Here is a 23,552-nt window from a genome sequence, read left to right on the forward strand (position 1 = left end):
AACATTTGTGATTCATGGTAAGAGGTCAAAATATCAACCTGAACACAGAAGTCTGAAAGAAGTTGATCACAACCCTCATGGATCACTGAATGGTTCAAGATTTTAGTGGAGGAAGGAACTGAAGATGTGGTGGAAACAGCAAGAGAACTAGAATCAAAAGCGGAGTCTGAAGCAATGTAACAATTGCTACAATATCCTAAGATATCCTAAGATCAAGGCTGCTTAAGGATGAGAACAGAAGGTTGTTTCTTGACATGGAATTTATTCCAGGTGAAAATGTCAGAAAGACTGTCAAAACGACAGGACTGTTTAAAATGACAACAAAGAATTTAGAATTTTATCACTGATAAACCAACAGCAAGATTTGAGAGGACTGAGTACAATTTTGTGAGTTCTATATGGAAAACTATCAAAAAAATACTGGCATGTTACAGAGAAATCATTTGTGAAAGGAAGTTAATAGATGCAGCAATTCATCACTGTTGTCTTTTTTTTTTTTAATGGTGGCAGTATCGTTAAGCTGTGGCTTAGTGCAGATGCTGGGGCTTGCCTACGGTGCTCTTAATGTACAAAGATTGGACATTCTGCTAGTTTTTCTTGTGCAATGACATCAGAAAGTTAAGAGCTAAGTGGATGTTGTACACAAGCTCATCATTCATCATCTTCACATGGCCAACAGCCACTGACAGATACAGCATCTTCTTCATCTGAAACTTGATCATGGATTTAACGTCATCAACTCTGGCCATTATGTTCTCATTGTGGGTTAGCAAGGAAGGGTATTTGCCAATGTTATTCAGGCGTCGGCCCAGGATTTGTGGGACCTGCTTAAACAGAGATTCTGGAGCCAAAAAGTCATACTTGTTAGCTAGCTTCTTGACCCGTTTTCTATTCTTGAGTTTCTTCAGTGCCTTGATATTCATGTGGGAGATTTATCCACAGCCTTAGCCTCATCACAGTGCTGCTGGTCTCCCAGAACATATATGGAGAACTTGGTAAGGGGAATGAACTTAAGCCTGACAGTGCTGAGCAGTGTTTGTCCTTTTGAGGTCACAGTTCTTCAGGCTGATCTGAAGATCCACCATTTCCAGAACATTTTGGCACTTGTGTTGATTCCCATGCAGGACTTCCTGCACTGTCTCATACACGGTGTCACAGGAGACTTCACTGCTCATGATGCCTCGTGCCACAGTAACTAGAAAAAAGCTGCTGTCTTATTTTTAAAAACTGCCACAGCCACTCCAAACTCCAGCAACCACTACCTTGATCAGTCAGCAGCCATCAACATCAAGCCAAGACCCACCACCAGAAAAATGATGACGACTCACTGAAGGAATCAATAATGGTTAGCTTCCTTAAGGTATATGCATTAATTTTTAGACATAAAACTATTGCACACCTAACAGATAACAGCATAATGTAAACATAACTTTTATATACACTGGGAAATCAGAAAATTCATGACTCACTTTATTACAATCTCTGCTTTATTGTGGTGGTCTGGAATCAAACCCATGACATTTCCGAGGTTTGTCTGTATATCCCCGAGAGCAGTGTTTGGTATTCCTTTCATGTTATTAAAAACTATGAATATGGGCATCACTACAGGTTATGTGCATATTTGTGGAAAAATTAGAAGATACACATGGAAGTTTGATGTTTACTGAAACAAATATACAACACAGAAACTTTAAAACTTAACAATTACAAATATATACATCTCAACTGCACAATGTGTTTTATATGTATGTATGTTTATATATATACACATGTACTTAAACTTTGCTTCATCTTTCAACTTTTTATCTGAGTAAAAAGAAGAACACTTTCCTCATTCAGGAGATTTTTGATGTTGTAATAATTACCTAGAAATAAAATAAGAAAATTAAAAATTACTTTCATAGGAATCATTTCATCATTATGTCAGTTATGACATATAGTGTCGAAAAAATTAACTCATCTAACCTCAAATAACTCTTATCTAATTGTACAAACTGAAAAATCTAATAGTTAACCACCACCTATGATCTAGATAAAGCTTGAAAAAACACAAACTTCACATCATTCTAATAATGAATATAAAAACAAATTAGACAAAGGTGTAGGTAGGAAAAAAAAATCTCCCTCTGAGCCCAATCATGTTTGAGGGTTGTTGTTTTTTTTATTTGAAGTATAGGTGATTTAGGTGACTTCCAATGTTATATTAGTTTCAAGCATACAACAGTGATTCAATTATTTTTGTAGACTATACTCCATTTAAAATTATAAAATATTTTCTATATTCCTTGTGCTGTACATTACATCCTAGTATCTTTTTATTTTTTCCTAGTAGTGTGTACCTCATTACTCTTCATCTGTCTTGTCCCTTCCCTTTATCCCTCTCTCTGCTGGTAACCACTAGTTTGTTCTACATGACTCTTGTTCTTGCTTTGTTTTATTCGTTTATTTTTTAGATTCACATATAAATGAAAACAAACGGTACCTATCTTTGTCTGTCTAACTTACTGAACACAATTATTAGGTCTTTGAAACCACTATGGATTCCTCTAAACGAGATATAGACAATATATAAATAAGTATAAAAGATACTTATAAAAGATAAGTAAAAAAGTATAAAAGTAAAATAAAATTTCAAAGTTAAAAGGCAGCAAATGTAACTCAAATAAATTAGATAATAAGTAACAGCAAATGCAAAATACACATGGACAGCTGCACATAAGGAACATTTATAGTGCTGTGTACAATCCTGTGACTTTTATTAGACTTATTAGAAATTCATACATATTAGGATTAACTTAGTTAATGAGTTTAAACTGTTCACAACAGTGTTGGCACATATAAAGGACTATATAAACTTAGCTATTATTATAGCTTTGTTTTTTCATTAGAATGTAAGCTACATAAGGGCAGGGATTTTTGCCTGTTTGTTTATTTATGTATCCCATTTTCAAAGCACTATTTGGTAGACTCTTAATCACATTTATTGAATGAACAAATTAAAATTCCTACCTTCAAAGACTTTTGCTCTTCAATAGCTGATGAAGGACACTATTCTGTATGTTTAAAATAACCAACTAAAAATTGTTTGATTACATAATGTCTTTGCAATAACATAGGGGAAATAATTTTACTTCCACGCTGGATACAACATATCTCCTAAGTATTTTTATATTCAGCAATTAGCAACTCATTCAGTTTTCATGTATCAAAATACTAATATACCAACATTGATCTAAACAAAAAAATTACAGTATGCACCAAAATGTTTGACATCAGTTGCATCATGCTTCATTTTGACCACTGTGGTTTCCATTTTCATGGTGTTCATGAGCAACTATACAAGTATTTATGTGAAAGAAAAAGTTTTTAATTACTCTTACCTGAAGGAACATAGAATGAATCCCCAGTTGTTACTATATAAGGTGTTTCATGTAAGGTACATAAAAGGTAACCAAGATTAACATAAAAAACCTGTAAAATTAAAAATTAAAATCTCATTTTCAAATTGTAATACCACAACAACTGCACTCCAAAAAATTTGAAGTACACATTGAAGGCAGAATAACGGTCCAATCTAATCACATAAACTTTACGTGAAAGTGGATAACTTTCCTGCTAGAAGTAGAGGGGGAGGATGAAGCAGAGGAGAAGTCAGAGAAATCTGAAGCATGGAAAGTACTTTCACTGTTGCTAGTGCTGAAGATAAGACAACCATGAACCAAGGAGTGTAAGCTATTTCTAGACACCCTGGCCAACAGCCAGTAAAGAAACAGGAACCTCAGTCTTACAATGACAACTAACTGAATTCTGCCAACAAACTGAATGAATTTGAAAGCAGATTCATTCTAAGGGCATTCAGAGAGGAATTCAGATCTTTGGACATCTTGATTCTAGCCTAGTGATACTCTAAGCAGCGACCTCAGTCAAGCTCACTCAATTTCTAACTTATACAACTGTGAGATAATACATGAATGTTGTTTAAACTGTGTAGCAATTAAGTAAAACAGTAATACAGAAAACTACTACAAGAAATTTCTTTTGTTATTATTTACTGTTTTTTTGGAAGGAAAGTTATGACCAACCTAGATAGCATATTGAAAAGCAGAGACATTACTTTGCCAACAAAGGTCTGTCTAGTCAAGGCTATGGTTTTTCCAGTGGTTATGTATGGATGTGAGAGTTGGACTGTGAAGAAAGCTGAGCGCGAAAGAATTGATGCTTTTGAACTGTGGCGTTGGAGAAGACTCTTGAGAGTCCCTTGGACTGCAAGGAGATCCAACCAGTCCATTCTGAAGGAGATCAGCCCTGGGTGTTCTTTGGAAGGAATGATGCTGAAGCTGAAACTCCAGTACTTTGGCCACCTCATGAGAAGAGTTGACTCACTGGAAAAGACTCTGATGCTGGGAGGGATTGGGGGCAGGAGGAGAAGGGGACGACAGAGGATGAGATGCCTGGATGGCATCACTGACTGGATGTACGTGAGTTTGAGTGAACTCCGGGAGTTGGTGATGGACAGGGAAGCCTGGCAATGTGACAGGAGGCCTGCTGCAATTCATGGGGTCACAAAGAGTCAGACACGACTGAGCGACTGAACTGAACTGTTTTTTTTTAATTCAGAACCATTGTAAAGAACATCACTTTACTGTATTAGAAGAGTAGCTAGGTTTTATGTATACCTCTATAAAGGTTACATGCTTGCTATATGTAACAATCTGAGGAATCTAAGAGAACAAAATTTTTTTTAAAAAAAAAAGTACATTTAAAGCATCAACATTAAGAAAGCAAAAGAGGATAAATGTAGTGCTCAATTGTACAGGCTTCCATAGTCAAGCAGGGGAAATTTTACATTTTACAGAGATACCACTTGACAATAATGTTTTATTTTGACAACTAAATACAAAATATAGGGCCCTCAAACTTTGATATTCAAATTCTGAGATAAAGCCATCAAGAATATTTGCTTCAGAGAATTATGCCTCCCGCTCCTCCTTTTCTTACCACTTTTGTAAAATGAGCCTAAAATACCAGGAAAAGAGCAGCTAGAGCTTATATAGTACCCACACCATGCAAGACACTGTTCTAAGCACTTCATTTTTATTCATTTAATGTAGGCATCTATCAGTGAGACAGCACTATATTAAGAGCTTTTCACAGATGAAGAAGATGAGGCATGGAACAGTGTAAATTTCCAAGGTCACAATGTAAATGGAAGAGCAGGCATTTGAACTCAGGTACTTTGACTCCAGAATCCATGTTCTTAGTCACTACAATATACTCCCTCAAAGGAAAAAAAAAGTTCTTAAAGTAGTTCTAAAGGTACTTTTATAATTTAATAAAGGAAATAAATATTTTTATTATATACCAAAAATAGCCTTTAAAAAAAAAAGGTAACACATACTGTACCCCAGGTCAAGTATATGTTTCTAAGTGTTGTTTGCTTATCTATTCAATTTGGCTCTCTAAGCATACCTCTCCCATTTCTATAAATGTCCACGGAGATAAACACTGTCCTGAATTTTATATTTATTATCCTCTTGTTTTCATTACAGTTCTTACCAGGCAAAAATGGATCTTTAAAAAATAACTTTAATTTTGTATATTTCTGAATTTATATAAATGAAATAGATTGAATGTATAACTCCTTGATTTATTTTTCACTCAGAGTATGGGCATTTTTAGTACATGTTTATTTGCTTCTTATGTTTTTGCTTCTGTAAAAATTTTTTTTTCCAATAACGTATCTTCTTTCCTACTGAGTTATCATTTTCTTTGAAATTTTAAAACATTTACATTCTGGATACTAAACACTTGTTGGTTATCTTTATAGCAAGTATTTTGTCCTAGTTTTAGCTTAAGCTTTCTTTGCCTAAGCTTTTTTTGTAGTCTTTTGAATAAAAGCTATTGATATTAATTTAATCAAATAAAATTTTTTCATTTGTTTAAAAAAAAAGAAATAAGGGTTTGTCTCAATTGGGATCCAACTAAGAGTCAGTGCTTGATCTATTGTCAGTGCTTGATCTATCTTTTAAAACACTCAGTCTATGGCATGGTTCTCAATTTGGGGGTGATTTTGCCCTTAAGGGGACAATTGGCACTGTCTGTGGACATTTTTAATTGTCACAACTAGAGTATTACTGGAATCTAGTGCAGAGAGGCCTGAGATGCTTGTAAACATCTTACAAGACACAGCATAACAAACAACAGTGCCATGGTTGAGAACCCTGATCTCTGTATATTCCACTTGGTTGTCTTTTTTATCCCTTGCATCTTATTTAGTAAGTAAATCAAGCAGCAAAATTTGTTTTAAAAATCTTTACAACAGCTGGATTTTGCTGGGCCCAGGGTGTCATTTGTAAAGTCTGCTATTCTTTATTTTCTATAAATTGGTTGTTAGATCCAAGGACTTAACTTCAGGTGGTGTTATGTGCAGGTTTTGTTTTGTTTTTTAAAGGAGGTGGGGAAGACATGACTACTTCATATGCAGTGTTGTATTCTTCCATAGGAGGCACATAATGTATGGCTGTATTCTTTTTAGATGTTAGTGTATGATGATGCTAGATCCAACAGTTTATTGGGTGTTGTAAAATGGTAAGATTCCATCCTAACACTCCTTCTTTTATTAACTGGAATATTTCTAAAGGGTAAACTTCCCTTCCTCTATTATTTGGTTACCTAGTAATACAGTTTATATGAGAACAGCAGAATAAATGTTTAATTATTTCCCTTTATTTGCCATATTTGTTGTTAAAGCGAGCTGGTGTCACAGTATTTGCCAACAGCGATGAAATAAGTTTTCCTTTTTGTAGTAGTCTTACAAATTCATGGATTTAGATATAATTGATATCTATCAACTCAATGAAGTTATTCTTATTGATACTCAAGTTTTCACATCTTTGTCCAGAGAAAGCAATTCTAATGGTTTTTGATAGTTTGCTATTGGGTATGATAAAATATTCCAAGCTTAGTCCCAGGCCTGGGATCAGACATTTCTTGAGGAACTCTGGTTCCTTTAAGCGTGTTGTGTCCCCCTTTTTGTTTTTTAGTTCTGAAACAATTATTGCCTACTTCTTCAAATATTTCTCCCTTTTGCTCATTTGGGTTTTTTCTCGATTCTGTTTTTATCTGTTCTTCCATATTATCTAACTTAAGTATTTTCCATTTCTTAATATCCCCTTGTCTTCTAGGAAAGCTCCACAACAAACTCCCACAGTTTATTTGTTAATTTCTCTGTGGTTTGATTTTAATAAATCTACCACTGCTACTTTATCCCTTATTAGTGGTTCTCCATCTTGCCCTTTTGCTTCTCAAAAGCATGTATTTAAAAGTGTACTTCATTCTTTCAAAAATGTAAAAATACTCCCGTTACTAAAAAATTTAACTCTGATTTTCATTATAAAATGTTAAAGTCAATATTTAGAAGAAATAAAAATAAACTATAATCACTTACTAACATGTTATTTTTCTATAGTTCCTTCAAATTTCTGTCATTTTCACTTTTTATTTTAGTCAGAAAAAAACAAAAACGATTTTCTATCTTGCAATTTGTAAGAGTAACATTTAAGGATAAACATTTAACCAAACTGTAGACAGAAAATCCTTCCAATACAGCTATTCTTCAAAATGTTTCGTACAATACCTGGAATACGTAAGTGTTATATAACTGATTATTATATGTGTGTGTGCTAAGCTGCCTCAGTCATGTTTGACTCTTTTGAGACCCCATGAACTGTAGCTCACCAGGCTCCTCTGTCCAGGGGATTCTCCTAGCAAGAATACTGGAGTGGGTTGCCATTTCCTCCTCCAGATTATTATATATAATGGTTTATTTCATTACTAAGTCAAAAGATAAATATAAGCATTTTCTTCCCACAGCATATTTCAGTGGTTTCCAATTTCAGAAATTACTCTCAATGTTAAAATAAGTAACTACCTATGTTCAGGGTTCCCTAGCTTTTATTTTCCTAGGAAAAAAATCTGAAATGATATTCATAAGTGAAAGTCTACAAATCAGTTATAGGTTATAGTTATAAGTCTACAAATTATAAATCAATAATTTCTACTAACTCAGTAATTATAAAGTATGCCTTATTTTTAATATGGATTACTTTGAATGTTAGGTTAAACATTTTCAAATATTTACTAGATATTCAATATTCCTTCCTCCTAAAGGAATAAAAACATTCTAACTTATTAATACTATTAATAGTATTAATACTATTAGTTTAATGATGACATTTCATAATGCTTATTTTCATTATTAACTGCTTCTTAATTACTACACAGGAATTATCTATTACTTCAGTTAGTTTAATATGTTACTTTTACTCTTTTAATATGACCTGGAGATCTACAACATTTTAAGACTAGATTAAAGAAAACTTTTAAATACTTTAGATCTGGATTCTACATACTATGTGGTGGTGGTGGTGGTTTAGTTGCTAAGTTGTGTCCAACTCTTGTGACCCAGTGGACTGTAGCCCACTAGGCTCCTTTGTCCATGGGATTTCCCAGGCAAGAATACAGGAGCGGGTTGCCATTTCCTTCTCCAGGGGATCTTCCTGACCCAGGGATCGAATTCATGTCTCTCGCACTGCAGGCAATCTCCTGCACTGCAAGCAATTCTTTATCACTGAGCCACCAGGGAAACCCAACATTGCTATATACAGTAATACACTGAAAGTGAAAGTCACTCAGTCATGTCCACTCTTTGCAACTCCATGGACTGTAGCCTGCCAGGGTCCTCTGTCCATGGAATTCTCCAGGCCAGAATACTGGAGTGGGCAGCCATTCCATTCTCAAGGGGATCTTCCTAACCCAGGGATAGAACTCAAGTCTCCACATTGCAGGCAGATTCTCTACTGTCTGAGCTACCAGGGAAATCCAAGAATAGTGGAGTGGGTAGCCTATCCCTCCTTTAGTGGATCTTCCCAACCCAGGAAGCCAACAGGGGTCTGCTGCATTGCAGGCATATTCTTTACTAGCTGAGCTACCAGGGAAGCCCCAAGTAATAGTAGTAACTAGTTCCCAGTTGTCAATCTGCTGTTAATCAGTTACATGATTTTGAAGTCTTTTAAATTCTTTATTTCTAAACTTCATGATTACAGAAATGAGATTTAGACAATCTCAATAATCCTCTCCAGCTCTAAAATTCTAATGACTTATTTGCAAATCTAATTTTGAAGATACTTTTAAGACCATTCCCTAAACTTCTAAATCTCAAGGCTACACTGCTATGCACAGAATAAGTACTTTTAAATAGCCTTCAGTTGACTGACTTTAAACAGATGAAAAATACTAAAAAATTACCTATGTACTATAGTAACAGAATATCATTTCTGAGAAAATAAATTTTTAATGCTTCATCAAGTCCAATAACTCAGAGTTGTGCCAAGATCAAAACATATATATCAATATATGGAGAAATATACTTACCAATGTATCTAGGCCTACATGCTGTTTTCCCTTTTCTTGAAGTGGTCCTATTATCAATTTTCCACTAGAAAAAAACGGTGTATCCAATGTTTTATATACTTTCAACTCATCATGTTCAACACAAAATTGGTATGTATCTCGTGGCCTTATAAGATCTAAAGGGAAAATAATTAATGTAAGTATAAAGTAATAGCAATGACATTGCTCATTGATATAGCATATACACACATGTGTGTGCATTCTAAGTCACTTCAGTCAACCAACTTTTTGCGACCTTGTGGACTGTAGTAGCCCGGCAGGCTCTTCGGTCCACGGGATTCTCCAGGCAATAATACTGGAGTGAGTTGCCATTCCCTTCTCCAGGGGATCTTCTCAAACCAGGGATCAATCCTGAGCCTCTCATACACATTCATAAATAAAAACATAAACCTGTCCTAGAAAGATAGATATGATTAAGAGCACTGACTCTGGACCTAGAAAGGTCACATCAAGTCTTTGTCTTCCAAGCTGAATGACCATAGCCAAGTTGCTTATCCTCCATCTCATTTTCTTTTCTATAAAATGTGATAGCAATAGTTTGTTAGAGTTGGGAATATCAAATGAGTTAATGTGTATAAAGTATTTAAAACACTGGTACAAAGTAAGCATTCAGTAAGCTTTGTTAATAATATTATTTTATTATTTATTAATAACATGGCAGTATTATTATTTCCCCTATAATAACTCAGATGGAAAACAAAATCAGCTAAGAGACAAGAAAAGATTCCTTATCCTTAAAAAGTTCAATATAACATAGCCACACTACAAATGTATCATCATCATGCCAGTAAATACCTTTGTGACTGATTAAGTAACAATATTTTTTATTTATCAGGTAGAGGCTCTAAATAACCAGTTCTAACTGTAGCTCCCAAATTACTATATCATTTTTTTAAATTTCCCTTTTACTTACAAACTTTTCCAGACCTGTAATTAATACATTTTATCATCAGCTTCTGACTATACCCCCACAGACAACAGGATATAGACAATACATATGCCCAGGAAACAAAAAGTGATGAATTCTTGATAACACAACTTTTTTACTAATACAGTACAGCAACGTTTTCAGATTAGACACTTTGCTAAAAAAAATATTCTCTGTACTTTTCCCTCTATAGCCAAATCAACAACTGAATATAGAATATCTCTGTTACTTAAGATATCAATGGAGCCTATTCCACAGTCAAAATTTTAAGTGTAAACACTGTCTCTCTGCTTTGACATATTTATCTTTTGATTTAGGCTAAATAGTCCTCAGTACTCACTAGTACAGTCATGACAGTTTTTAAAACACTTAAATATTTCCTGTATGTAAATATTGCCTTGTTGGGAAACAGCTGAGTGTCCACTACTTAACTCCACCACACTATAACCCATCTCTTGGGACCTCCAATGGTATCCTAGAAACTAAAATTTTAATACCTGTTAAGTGTAGGAGGAGGCTTATAGGACCCTATGCCAGCCTTAAACATGACATTTGTTTGACTGACTGATGTCCTTGCTCCACAGCACCAAAGGCTGTCTAAACCCAGCCACAATCCCTACCTGATCTCATAGTAAGAGTGTATCCAGGAGTCTGCCAGTTAATTTGCTACAATTCCCCCTGAACAGGCTTCCTGATAACTCAGTTGGTAAAGAATCTGCCTGCAAGGCAGGAGACCCCAGTTCAATTCCTGGCTTGGGAAGATCCGCTGGAGAAGGGAAAGGCTACCCACTCCAGTATTCTGGCCTGAAGAATTCCATGGACTACAGTCCATGGAGTTGCAGACAGTTGGACACAACTGAGCAACTTTCACTTTCCCCCTCAACAGCTCTTGTCCCCAAGTGTCCTCCTGATCAAAGAAGGCCTGGATCCTACTGGAGGAGGCAACATTCCTGATGGTAGCACTTGTATCATAGAGGACAAATGCACGGTACTATATGTCCTTGGAGGTTGTCTACAACAAAAGCATGGTACTATATGTCCCTGGAGGTTGTCTACCATCAATTCCCTCACAGTAGTCCTCATACAGGCTACTTATTTGAATCAGACTAGCTATTGGACTTTGGCTCTGAAAGATCTGGGGAGAGAAAGGAAAAGTAGAAAAGCCAGCCTTCAAGCAAACAGTTTGTCCTTGCTGCTGCTGCTGCTAAGTCGCTTCAGTTGTGTCTGACTCTGTGCAACCCCATAAATGGCAGCCCTCCAGGCTCCCCCATCCCTGGAATTCTGCAGGCAAGAACACTGGAGAGGGTTGCCATTTCCTTCTCCAATGCAGGAAAGTGAAAAGTGAAAGTGAAATCACTCAGTCGTGTCCGACTCTTTGCGACCCCATGGACTGCAGCCCATCAGGCTCCTCCGTCCATGGGATTTTCCAGGCAAGAGTACTGGAGTGGGGTGCCATCGCCTTCTCCAAGTTTGTCCTTACGAGATGTTAAATTAAGCATTCTCAGAATCAACCCTGAGCTTACCCATAAGAACAGTCTCTTGTGTTTCTGGGTCCTTCACCCTTGTTGGCTGCAGAGGATCTCCCAGAGGTATATTCAGATTTACCATGAATTTATTCTCTGCAAAAGAAGTACCACTGAAATACTATTTATTTAAAACTCTTTTCCATTAAAAAAAAATCTAGCATGAAATAGAGCTAAGGACAAGTTGAAAAGGAAAATGGAAGAGGCATATTTCTTCCTGTTTATCAATGACCACTTTGATGCATGGAAGAGATAAGTTTCATTTGACAGTACAATTTACCCATGTGGAAATGTTTTACACTATGATATTAATGATTTTTTTTAAAGAATAAAATTAATTTACTTTCAAAATCTGAAGAAAAGTTGACATTAAAAAGAGAATTGACCCTTAAGTACTATTATATTCTGAAGCCTTTAGAGGTATATTTCAAAATCTGCGAAGAGCTCTTTTTCAAAATACCGTTATTTAAAATAAGGGAAAAGTTCATACTTCTTTCTTCATTTTCAAGACAGATTCTTTTCCTATTAGCTGTTGTAATGATTCTTCCCAAGTTTCCTTTTGCTTTCCTTTTAGATGATACTGTGTCTGGTGACAGTATTCCACCAATCACAAATCCTCCTGAAATTTAACCCCCAAAAAGGTAAATCATCATACCTAGCAAAGTGAAAATCTTGAAACAAAATTCATTACATTAATAAAGCACACTTCTTTTCAAAGCACAGAATACATTATTATTACTACTCTACAGCTAATTCAAGTAACACAAATAGCAACCAATTTCACTTAAGTCTCTTTACTATCCTAAATCTGGTGGCTCAGTCGGTAAAAAATCTACCTGCAATGCAGGAGACCCCGGTTCAATTCCTGGGTCAGGAAGATCCCCTGGAGAAGGAAATGGCAACCCACTCTAGTAATCTTGCCTGAGAGGATCCTAGTGGGCTACAATCCACGGGGTCACAAGAGTCAACCACAACTTAGCAACTAAACCATCACCACTATCCTAAATCTAGACACACTGATGAAACGTAACTGAATGATTTCTATTGCTTGAAATATAGTCATCAGTGGAGGTATAAAAAATGAAAGACACAAAGATTAGCAAAGAACTTTTATAGTAATCCACATGTCAGTTTAGTCCTTGTCTCAGAAATATTGATTTAAAAAAAGCAAGTAACTTTAATATAACTCTATTTTCTTTCCCATCTTCTATAATTTTTGTAGAGAAATATGACAAGAAAATGGAATGGGAATAATAATGGGGAATATTTAATCTTTGCCAGTTAAAATTTTCTCATGTTCTGATCTAAGGTTTCATTTTATGCAATTAGAAATGTTATTGGATTATATAAAAATAATGTGCTCCATGCTCAGTCATATCTGACTCTTTGCTACCCCATGGACTGTGGCTTGCTAGACTCCTCTGTCCATGGAATTTTCCAGGCAAGAATACTGGAGTGGGTTACCATTTCCTTCTCCAAGAGATCTTCTTGAATCAGAGACTGAACCTGCTGCATCTCTTGGGCTTCCTGCTTTGGTGGGAAGATTCTTTACCACTGGGCCACCGGGGTTAAGTGTTAGTCACGCAGTTGTGTCCAACTCTTTGTGACCCCACGGACTGTAGCCCACCAGGCTCCTCTGTCCACTGAATTCTCCAAGCAAGAATACTGGAGTGGGTTGCCATTTCCTTCTCCCAGGGATAGAAACTGGATCTCTTGCATGGCAGGCAAATTTTTTACCATCCGAGCCACTAGGAAAGCCACCTGGGAACACTCTATAAAACTACACAATCACTTCAAATTGCTAGCAAAGAGAAAAAAATCAGCATCTCTATAGTAATCAGAGAAACCTGGACTTGAACCTATTCTTGTCACACTGTTGGAGGATGATGATTAAATAAGGTAATGTTATAAATATGTAAGACAGTACTTGGCTTCCCTGGTGGTTCTGCCTGCCATGTGGGAGACCTGGATTCGATCCTCAGGTCAAGAAGATCCCCTGGTGGGCTACAGTCCATGGGGTCACAAAGAGTTAGACACAACTGAGCAAGTTTCACTTTCTTGGCACAACACGTACCTAAATAAATTATAGCAATTATCATTATTATTTTTTATTTTGAGACATCAGAACATAAATTTTACCTGATGGCCTTGCCTGATAATCTATTCGTTCCCCTCGCCAGTATTCCAAAGGTTTTGATCGTGTTCTCATAGTTCTGCGAACATTTGGTGTACAGGAGGGCAATACTGTAAAAGACATCAGACAAAAATATACACATATGTTGAGTTGGACAAAACTCTGCAGTGAAAAGACTGATATTACTTTCTAGAACAGAAATGCTTCTAGACAAACAAATTTTAAGACATATTTGGGCTAGTAAAGAAATGCCAATGAAAAAATAAACTACTAGATTGGAAAGATTTAAAAACTTGGTAACATTCATGGTTAATGATATTAAAGGTACACTGAAATTCTCATATATTTATGATAGAAATATAAGCTGAAGACAATCTGATAATATCTATAATTGTAATACTCTGAGGTGGCAATTTCATTTTTAGAAAATGAATTTGTAAAATATTCATAAAAATAGGCAAAGATCTAGGTATAAAAACATTCATAGTAGTACTGTTTATCATAGGAACCGAAAACAGATGTCAAATTGAAAACCATCTAAATGTTCCCAATAGGAAATGTGTTAATCAGGGGTAGTCATATACGCATGTGTTTATGTGTATACACACATATCTACTCATTTTATCTGACCAATGCAAAGTTCTATATGCTAAGTTTGCTGGCTATATAATCAACTTCCTATGTTCTTTCTTATTTCTGGTTTGCTGGATTTCTCCAATTCTGAAAGTGGTTTATCAAAATCTCTAACTGTATTGCTTAAAATCTCCTTGCTTTTCCTCAGGTTTTTTTTTTTTTTTTCTTTATACGTTTTAGTTGCTAGGCTGTTTGGTACATAGTAGTTTATGACTTTTCTATTTTCTTCATAAATTGCTTATTTTATTATTACAAGTCCTTTATTCTGTTCACATTTGTAACTTTAAATTTCACTTTACCTAATATTAAAAATGCCCCACTACTTCCTTCTGTTTATATTACTCTACTTAATTCTTTGATAATCTTTTATTTTAAAACCTGTTTTAAGCGTTTCTTATAAATATATAGGTCAGTTTGTATTGTTTAACCAAATCTGTTAGTCTCTATCTTACTAGAGGAATTCAATCTATTCATGCTTATTTAGTATAACAAATATGGTTCTTTTTATTCCTTCCATTTTACTTTATATTTACTTGTTATTTTACATCAATGATTTTTTTTTTCCCCTCCTTTTCATTGGTTTGGTCAGAATACCATTTCTTTCCCCGTACTCCAAACCTTGGTCATTTCAAAGTTTTACTGTGCTTTTTCAGTCTAATTTACCTTCCTATTCCTGACATTCAAATCATATTCATTTCTCTATGATTATATTAAAAAATATATTCCTTACCAAGATATCATCTTTCTTCTCTCACTTAGTAAAACAGAACTTTTAGACTACTTTTATCACCCTTCTGCCACTCCTACTCTCCTCCTCATCATACCAAGTTTTGTTAAGATAGTGCAGATTTCAAACTATCATTGCAAAAGTTCTTACTTAGTACTTATAAATCCTCAATCATATTAGCATTAAGCAGTAGACACACTCTTGGGTGTGAGCAATGAGACACCCCTTCCCTAGGACACATGTGGAACCTATGATATACTCAACTGAATATGGCAAAAGCAATGGGAAGTCACTCCTGTGACTATGTCATCATTCTACACATAAGACACTATCTAGCAGAAGCAGAGAAAAATTATTCCTTGCTCACTTTGAAGAAGCAAGCTGCCACACTAAGAAAAGAGTCTATGAAAAGGGTCATGTGGCAAGGAACTGCAGGTGACCTCTAGAAATTAAGAGTAGAGGCCCATGGCTCACAGACACCAAGAAAACAGGTATCTCAGCCCTACAATTCCAAGGACCTGAATTCTCCTACCACATGAGCTTGAAAGAGGATCTTGAGCTCAGATAAGACCATGGTCCAGGCTGACACTTTTGACTGAAGCCTGTGAAACCCTTTAACAGAGAACCCAGCTAATTTATATCTGAACTTCTGTCCCATGGAAACCACAGGATAACAAACATGTCTGAACCACTAAATCTGTAGTAATTTGGCACTTGGCAACAGAAAATGTATACATTATTTAAATTTAACCATATGTTGAGAATCATTCCTAATTCTCTCGTCTCTTTGAACGCAGTACTGATTTATATGCTACTTGGTAAAATAACCTCACATGGCCATTTTCCATGGAGGATGATAATTTTGCATTATGTGCAAAACAGATTCAGGTATCAGAAGATATCTTGTTATATCTAGTTATAACATGGATTGTAATACATTTCTGAAAGTAGGCTATTTTATTTTTCCAGAGTTACACTGATGAATAATGCTAGTCTTTTTTTTTTTTCCTCCTTTGTATGTAACTTCTATCTGGAAGCTTTCCTCTATCCTTGAAATTTAGGAATTTTATTCAATTCTGTCTAGAGGTGTATATGCTTCATTACTTTTTACTGGCAGCTGATAAACTCTCTCAAATTGCAGATCAAGCCTATCTTTATTCCAGGAAAGTTTTAAGTAGTATTTTAATTTTTCTTTTTTCTGAAAATTCTATTATTTGCATTTTTTATATGTTGTCTCCATGTTATTTTCATTGCCTATTTTTTCCTCATGGTTTCAATCTCTTTTGTATTTCTGTTCTGATAAATTTCTTCCACGTCAACACCAGCTACTAATTTAGCACTCAACAGTATTCATCTTTATCAGTTGATGTGCTGATTTTTTAAACTGAAAAATTATGCTTTACCAACCAGAAAGCCTTCTGTGATATAACTAAATTTCTGAAAATATTCATATTTCCTTCATTGTTAAAACTGTTATTTATCTACAAAGGTTCTGGCTTACTATAATTTGTGTACTGCTGATTTTCCTCTCTTGTGTGGTTGCAGACCCTCTCAGGGACAATTTTATTTCTCTTTGCCTACTCTGACTCACAGCATATTCCACTCCAGTCAAGCAAGTGTGTGTGTATGCACGCATGCACTTAGTTGTGTCTGACTCTTTGTGACCTCATGGACTGCAGCCCACCAGGCTCCTCTGTCCATGACATTTTCCAGGCAAGAATACTGGAGTGGGTTGACATTTCCTACTCCAGGGGATCTTTCCGACCGGGAGAGCGAAGCTGCATCTTTTGCATCATCTGCATTGGCAGGTGGATTCTTCACCACTGCACCACCTAGGAAGCTAAGCATTAAACATTGAGAAGTACAGCAGTCTCTCTTCACATGGACCCACAAAATACTGACAAGATGTGAGGTTCTAGTGGAAGCAATTAGAGAAAGCTTCATCCCTATAGGTTCTCATCAAGTATAAATGCAGAAGCCTTAAGTATAGGGAGAAAAACAAAAAGCCACTCCAATTCTGCAAACATGAGAGGTCGCATGAATCTTTATCCCCAAGTGGGCCTCTCCATGGGTTCCTTAGCTCCTGGCTTACTTATCCTAGTTACTGTTTTGTTTAGGTGTGAGCTGGAAAAAATAAGAGAAGTTGTCATGGATGCCATCTACCCAGAAGTTACATTTTATAGAATTCTCTACCATTGCTTTCTTACATTAGGTAAGATCAGCTCCCTACTACTGGGCAATGAGTGAGTGGATTACAAGATTTATAAATGGACAATAAAGAAACTCTGTGGCATGTGATGATTTACCATGAATTAATGAAACAAAATATGAAGTTTTACATTACTTGACAATTAATCCAAATAATATTTCCCCCACTTGAGAAAAAATTAAACTATATTTAGAAACAGAGGTTTTATAATAATATGAAAATATTAAGGGAAAAATTACCTAATTTGTGATGCATCTTGCTCTCTGGTGTTGAATCAGATATTTCTCCTCTTGAATCATCTGTAAATTGCAAAAGAAATATCATGAGCAATGGCTCCTAATTTCATGTTGAGTTAAAGTATGTACTAGGTCAACTTCAGAATAAATATTAAAAAAAAGAAAATTCAACCCAATAATCCATTTTATTACTCGCTTTGCTTTCCACTGCTGAGAATGAAAAGCTAATAAAACCACAATAACATGTCTAAAGGTTTTGTTACAATGAATATATCTTAAGAGGAAAATGGTTACAAGTAACAAAAACAAACAGGTTTTAAATTGCTTGTGGACTTCAAGTAAAATAAGCCACTGGGTGGATAAAAATGCTGGGTGTGATTATGAACAACTGCTGAATTAATAATGCAATCTATGATTCTTAAAGTTCTAAAACAGCACAAGTGTACTGAATTTAGTTGGCAGGGTGACAATTAGGTCAAGGGTTCATAACTTTAGTGTGGCAAACAGCATCTAAACATAGCAGTCATTAATTCTTTTCCTGTATCAACAAAGTTTAATTGTCTTCTCCTTCAAACTCCACTGGCCTCAGTGAGTTGCTTGACTAATAAAATGCAGCAGAAGTGACATTCTGGGGCTTTGAAGGCTAATTCCTCAGGTGACATTCAGGTTCCACCTAGATCTCTTGGAACTTCAGTCTGGGAAAAGACAGTCGCAATTATGAAGATTGACTATCCCAAGACTGCTGTGCTGTGAGGAAACCCAAAACAACCATGTGGAAAGGCCAAGTGAAGGAAAAGAGATGCTTGGCCAACCCTCAGTTATTTCAGCCACCCTAGCTGAGTATCAAATATGTAAGTAAATAAGTCACTGTGGACTTCCAGCCCAGCTGACCTTTCAAATGACTCCAGCCCCAGTGGCTTGCATCTAACTATAAAAGTGTGAAACAGCCAAAATGAGAATTGCCCAGCTAAGTCGCCCCACAGAACTATGAGAGATAAATCGTTAAACTAAGGCACTAAGACTTGGATAGTAAGTTATGCAGCAATCTGAAACTATTAACAGTGAACATACAATGAACCACCTGAGATTTTCAATACAATTTTTATATAGCATACATTTCCTGAAAAGCAGGTCTAAGCTTTCATTTTATTCCCAGCTAAAGAGTAGAAGGCTTCTTTATGGGGATCATGAAAATGTTCTAATATTTACTGGTGTTTTTTTTTTTTTTTTTTTGCATGTGTGCTCAGTCATGCCCACCTCTTTACAACCCTATGGACTGTAGCCCATCAGGCTCCTCTGTCCATGGGATTTCCCAGGCAAGAATACTGGAATGGGTTGCCATTTCCTTCTCTAGGGGAAATTCCTGACCCAGGGATCAAACTTGCATATCCTGCATCTCCTACATCCACAAGCAGATTCTTTACCACTGACCCATCAGGGTAGTCCAAATCTACTGTGGTGATAGTTATAAATTACTGAATTACATATACTATAAATGGATTAACTGTATGGTATGTGAAATATATCTTAATAAGGGAGCCCTATCTTAATAAAGCTATTACCAAAAAGAAAAAAGAAAAATTCAGTCTCCCATGTAATTCCCACTAGAACAAGTAGAGAGCTAGTAATTCTTGGAAATTTACTAAAGCAGTTTGCCTTGGAGGCAGCTGTTGGGGTCAGAGAAGGAGCAAAGCAAATGAGCAAATATACTGAAGATGATGGGAGTCAGGCTTCTCAGTATCTTAGAGAAAGGGTTTATTAAAATGGAAAAGGAAAAGTCTTTCAAATGTGTTAGACTGGAGTTGGAGGTACTGATGTGCATGCATGGTTTTTAAATACAGACACACCTCAGAGATATTAAGAGTGTGCTTCCAGTGCATGCATGCTTAGTCACTCAGTCCTGTCCAACTCTTTGCGACTCCATGGACTGTAGCCCATCAGGCTCCTCTGTCCATGGAATTCTCCAGGCAAGAGTACTGGAGTGGGTTGCCATTTCCTTCTCCAGGGGATCTTCTCGACCAAGGGATTGGACACTCATCTCTTGCATCTTCTGCATTGGCATGCGAGTTCTTTACCACTAAGCCACTGCAATAAAACAAATTTGGCAATAAAGCGAGTCACATGCATAAAGTGAGTCACATGAATAAAGCGAGTCACATGAATTTTTTGTTTCCCAATACATTACGTTTACACTATAATGTAGTCTGTTAAGTCTGTAAAAGTGTCATGTCTAAAAAAAGTCAATGTATTTTAAATACCTTATTGCTAAAAAATGCTAAACATCATCCCGAGTCCTCTGTTTAAGTCAGAATTTTTTACAATAGTAACAAAGACCACTGATCATGGGTCACCATAATAATAATGAAATATCACATGAATTATCAAAACGTGACACAGACACAATAAATGAGCAAATCCCACTGGAAAAATGGTGCCAATAGACTTGTTTGATATGGAGTTGCCATAAAACTTTAATTTGTAAAAAATGCAAAATCTGTGAAGCACAATGAAACAAAGAGCAGCAGAGCCAGGGACTGCCTGAATAAATACAAAAATAGATATAGATGCTTATGTATGTACAATGTACATATATGTGTGTATCTATTGCCTATCTCAGTCCCCTGAGAGCCTAGAAGCAGTAATATCCCAGTAACAATGAGCACACCTAGTACCCAGATCTAAGTTTCTAAATGTCATCCCTCCAACAGGTTCTTTTGGAGAAATAACTGATTCCAGAGTAGAGACAGGGAAAAGAGTCTGGAACATCTTATGCTAAAAAATAAAAACATTAAAAAAAAAAAAAAAAGAAACATGACAAAAGATCACAAGGGCCAGCTGAAGAGATGCTTCCTCCTAGCCAAATCTGGCACAATTTGAGTACCAGAACAAATGATAAAGATTACAACACACTGAATAAAATAGGAACCTAGTAATAGTCTGTAATAATATAAATAAATGAATAATGAATAAATGCTTAACATGCAAACTAATTAATAGAGAAAGAATTAGGAAAATATAAAATAGTAATTTGGTACCATCATTAGTGAATTCAGGTGGGATTTTTCAAAACATATGAATATTGGTAAGTTTGAAAAGGACAAGTTATTAAAATAGTATCACAATATCATTCCACAAAATACTCACAAATTACCAAAGAGAAAAACCCTATCTGAGTGGAGAAACCTGGAAGACAGTATCTTGAACAGGTGATGAAGATTAAAATCACCAGTAGAAGACAGGTCAGCACTGCTGCTGCTGCTGCTAAGTTGCTTCAGTCATGTCCAACTCTGTGTGACTCCATAGACGGCAGCCCACCAGGCTCCCCCGCCCCTGGGATCCTCCAGGCAAGAACACTGGAGTGGGTTGCCATTTCCTTCTCCAATGCATGAAAGTGAAAAGTTGAAAGTGAAATTGCTCAGTCGTGTCCGACTCTTAGCGACCCCATGGACTGCAGCCTGCCAGGCTCCTCCGTCCATGGGATTTTCCAGGCAAAAGAGTACTGGAATAGGCTGCCATTGCCTTCTCTGGGGTCATCACTATATACTTCCTAACATGATGCACAAAAGCATCATTTCTGTAGCATTTCTGTCAAATATGCATGGCTCACATCTGATCATGAAGGAGTATTAGACTCAGGCTGAAGGTTGGAGAAGGCAATGGCAACCCACTCCTGTACTCTTGCCTGGAAAATCCCATGGGCAGAAGAGCCTGGTGGGCTGCAGTCCATGGGGTTGCTAAGAGTCAGACACGACTGAGCGACTTCACTTACAATTTTCACTTTCATGCATTGGAGAAGGAAATGGCAACCCACTCCAGTGTTCTTGCCTGGAGAATCCCAGGGATGGGGGAGCCTGGTGGCCTGTCGTCTATGGGGTCGCACAGAGTCAGACACGACTGAAGCGACTTAGCTGCAGCAGGCTGAAGGTCACGCTAAAGAATGAAAAGCTTGTACTCTTTAAAAAGCGTCAAGGTCAGGGAAGAAGAAGCCTAAAGAACTATCGCTTAAGGAAACCAAAGGGACATCAAAGCTAAACAACCCATGATCCTAGAATGGATCCTGAACCAGAGAGAAAAAGGAATACTGATTGAACTCCTGATGAAATCTGTATGGACTCAATGAAGGAAGACTAGTGTCCTATTAATGGTGATTTTCTGACTTGGATCACTGAAGAGTGATTATGTTCTTGTCTTGTATCATGTCTGCACACTCATACATAATAATATGTATGGGTCTTGCTCCCAAACAGTCCAGAAAAAGACCAATAAACATATATATAAACATTTATGTAGAGGTGACAGAGAGGAAGATGAAACAAATATTATTAAATGTTGACAACTGTGGAATCTGGATGAAGATAATATGGTATTTGAGTAGATCTGAAATTATTTCCCAAAAAAGTATAAGAGAAAAAAAAAAAGAGAGAGAGAGAATTCTAGAATTTCAAAGACTAACAAAGCCTAATAAGCATGAAAATGAAAGAAACAGGTTATCTACAAAGGAAAAAAGAAATAAGGCTGGTTTAAAATATCTACTCATAAGCATTAGCTATCATGAGGGGAAAAGAGCAACAGCCAAATAGCTTAAAGGAAAAAAGACTGACTCAAGACTTTCACTATTTGACTAGTTGTTTCTTGTATTTAAAAAAGAAAATTTTTGAGTGCTTGCTTGCTAGCACATGAGACTGTCTACCAACTTTACCAAGAAGTAACAAAGCATATTCATTAAACATTTATTAAAAGAAAAAAATACTGACAGAAAAAAAGTAAAAGGAAGAATGAAAATCTAAGAAACAAACCAAAAGAAAGTAGGGAGTCACAATGTTAATATTAAAAAACAGACTACAAAGTAAAAAACATCATCAAGAAGGCAAATTTGAGTAAAATAGGTACATTCCAGATGCGAATTTATATGCTCAGTAATAGCACTGAAACGTACATAGCAATGGCTGCAGGAAATACCAGAGACAGACAGACCATTGCTAAGGAAAGATTTTAATTCTGGCAGTCCTTAATGGACCTCCCAAGTGGTAAGGATACAAAGAATCAGAGTAATATAAAACACAGAATGTCCATATTTAAGATCCTGTTGTTTTCCACCCTAATCTGCTCCTTCTCTACTGGTCTCCAAATCAAGAAATGATGTCATTTTTTCAGGGGTCCAGGCCCCCAAATTTAAAGTTCTTTATCCTTGACACCTCACTTTTTTTACACCCTATGTCCCATCCATCAGGAAATCATGTTGACTCTACCACCAAAAATACCTAAAATCCTACTTCTGCTCTCTCCACCTTCCACTGTTACCACCCTAGTCCAAGCTACCACCTCACACAGGAATTAAAAAGAAAAGCTGAAGAAGATGTAGATGACACAGCACCCCCCAAAAGGGGAAAGAAGAGGAAGGCACAGAGGGAAGAGGAGCAGCCAGACAAAACTCGCAGGACACTTACATCTAAGGAGAGGAGGCGAGAAGCATGGCAGCAGCAATCTAGAAAAGTCGGCGTACACTACTATGAAACACATAACGTGAAAAATAGGAAAAGGAACAAAAAGACCACCGACTCAGAACGGCAGAAACACAGACACAAGAAAGCCAAACATAAGCAGTAATGTGTTAAAAGTTGTTTATTAAATTATACAAAAATTAAAAAAAAAAAAAAAAGGAATTACAAGTTTCACCAACTGGTCTTCCTG

The 23,552-nt window shown here is 36.2% G+C and overlaps 1 protein-coding gene and 1 pseudogene across 1 annotated transcript in view; both read right to left on the bottom strand.

Annotated features, from left to right (window-relative positions):
• Positions 1-527: 527 nt before the first annotated feature.
• LOC128049920 (60S ribosomal protein L10a-like) lies at positions 528-1,175 on the bottom strand (annotated as a pseudogene).
• A 599-nt stretch (positions 1,176-1,774) lies between these two features.
• CENPC (centromere protein C) overlaps positions 1,775-23,552 on the bottom strand; it is a 94,354-nt gene continuing 72,576 nt past the window's right edge. The window contains exons 13-19 of the mRNA XM_052642210.1: positions 17,865-17,924; positions 14,062-14,166; positions 12,413-12,541; positions 11,923-12,018; positions 9,433-9,587; positions 3,381-3,471; positions 1,775-1,865 (exon numbers count right to left, since the gene is read on the bottom strand). Of these exons, the coding sequence (XP_052498170.1) occupies positions 1,795-1,865; positions 3,381-3,471; positions 9,433-9,587; positions 11,923-12,018; positions 12,413-12,541; positions 14,062-14,166; positions 17,865-17,924 (707 nt within the window). The 3' untranslated portion in view covers positions 1,775-1,794. The remainder of the gene's footprint in view (positions 1,866-3,380; positions 3,472-9,432; positions 9,588-11,922; positions 12,019-12,412; positions 12,542-14,061; positions 14,167-17,864; positions 17,925-23,552) is intronic.

Source organism: Budorcas taxicolor, chromosome 6 (assembly GCF_023091745.1).
Source record: "Budorcas taxicolor isolate Tak-1 chromosome 6, Takin1.1, whole genome shotgun sequence".
NCBI classification, from domain to species: Eukaryota; Metazoa; Chordata; class Mammalia; order Artiodactyla; family Bovidae; genus Budorcas; species Budorcas taxicolor.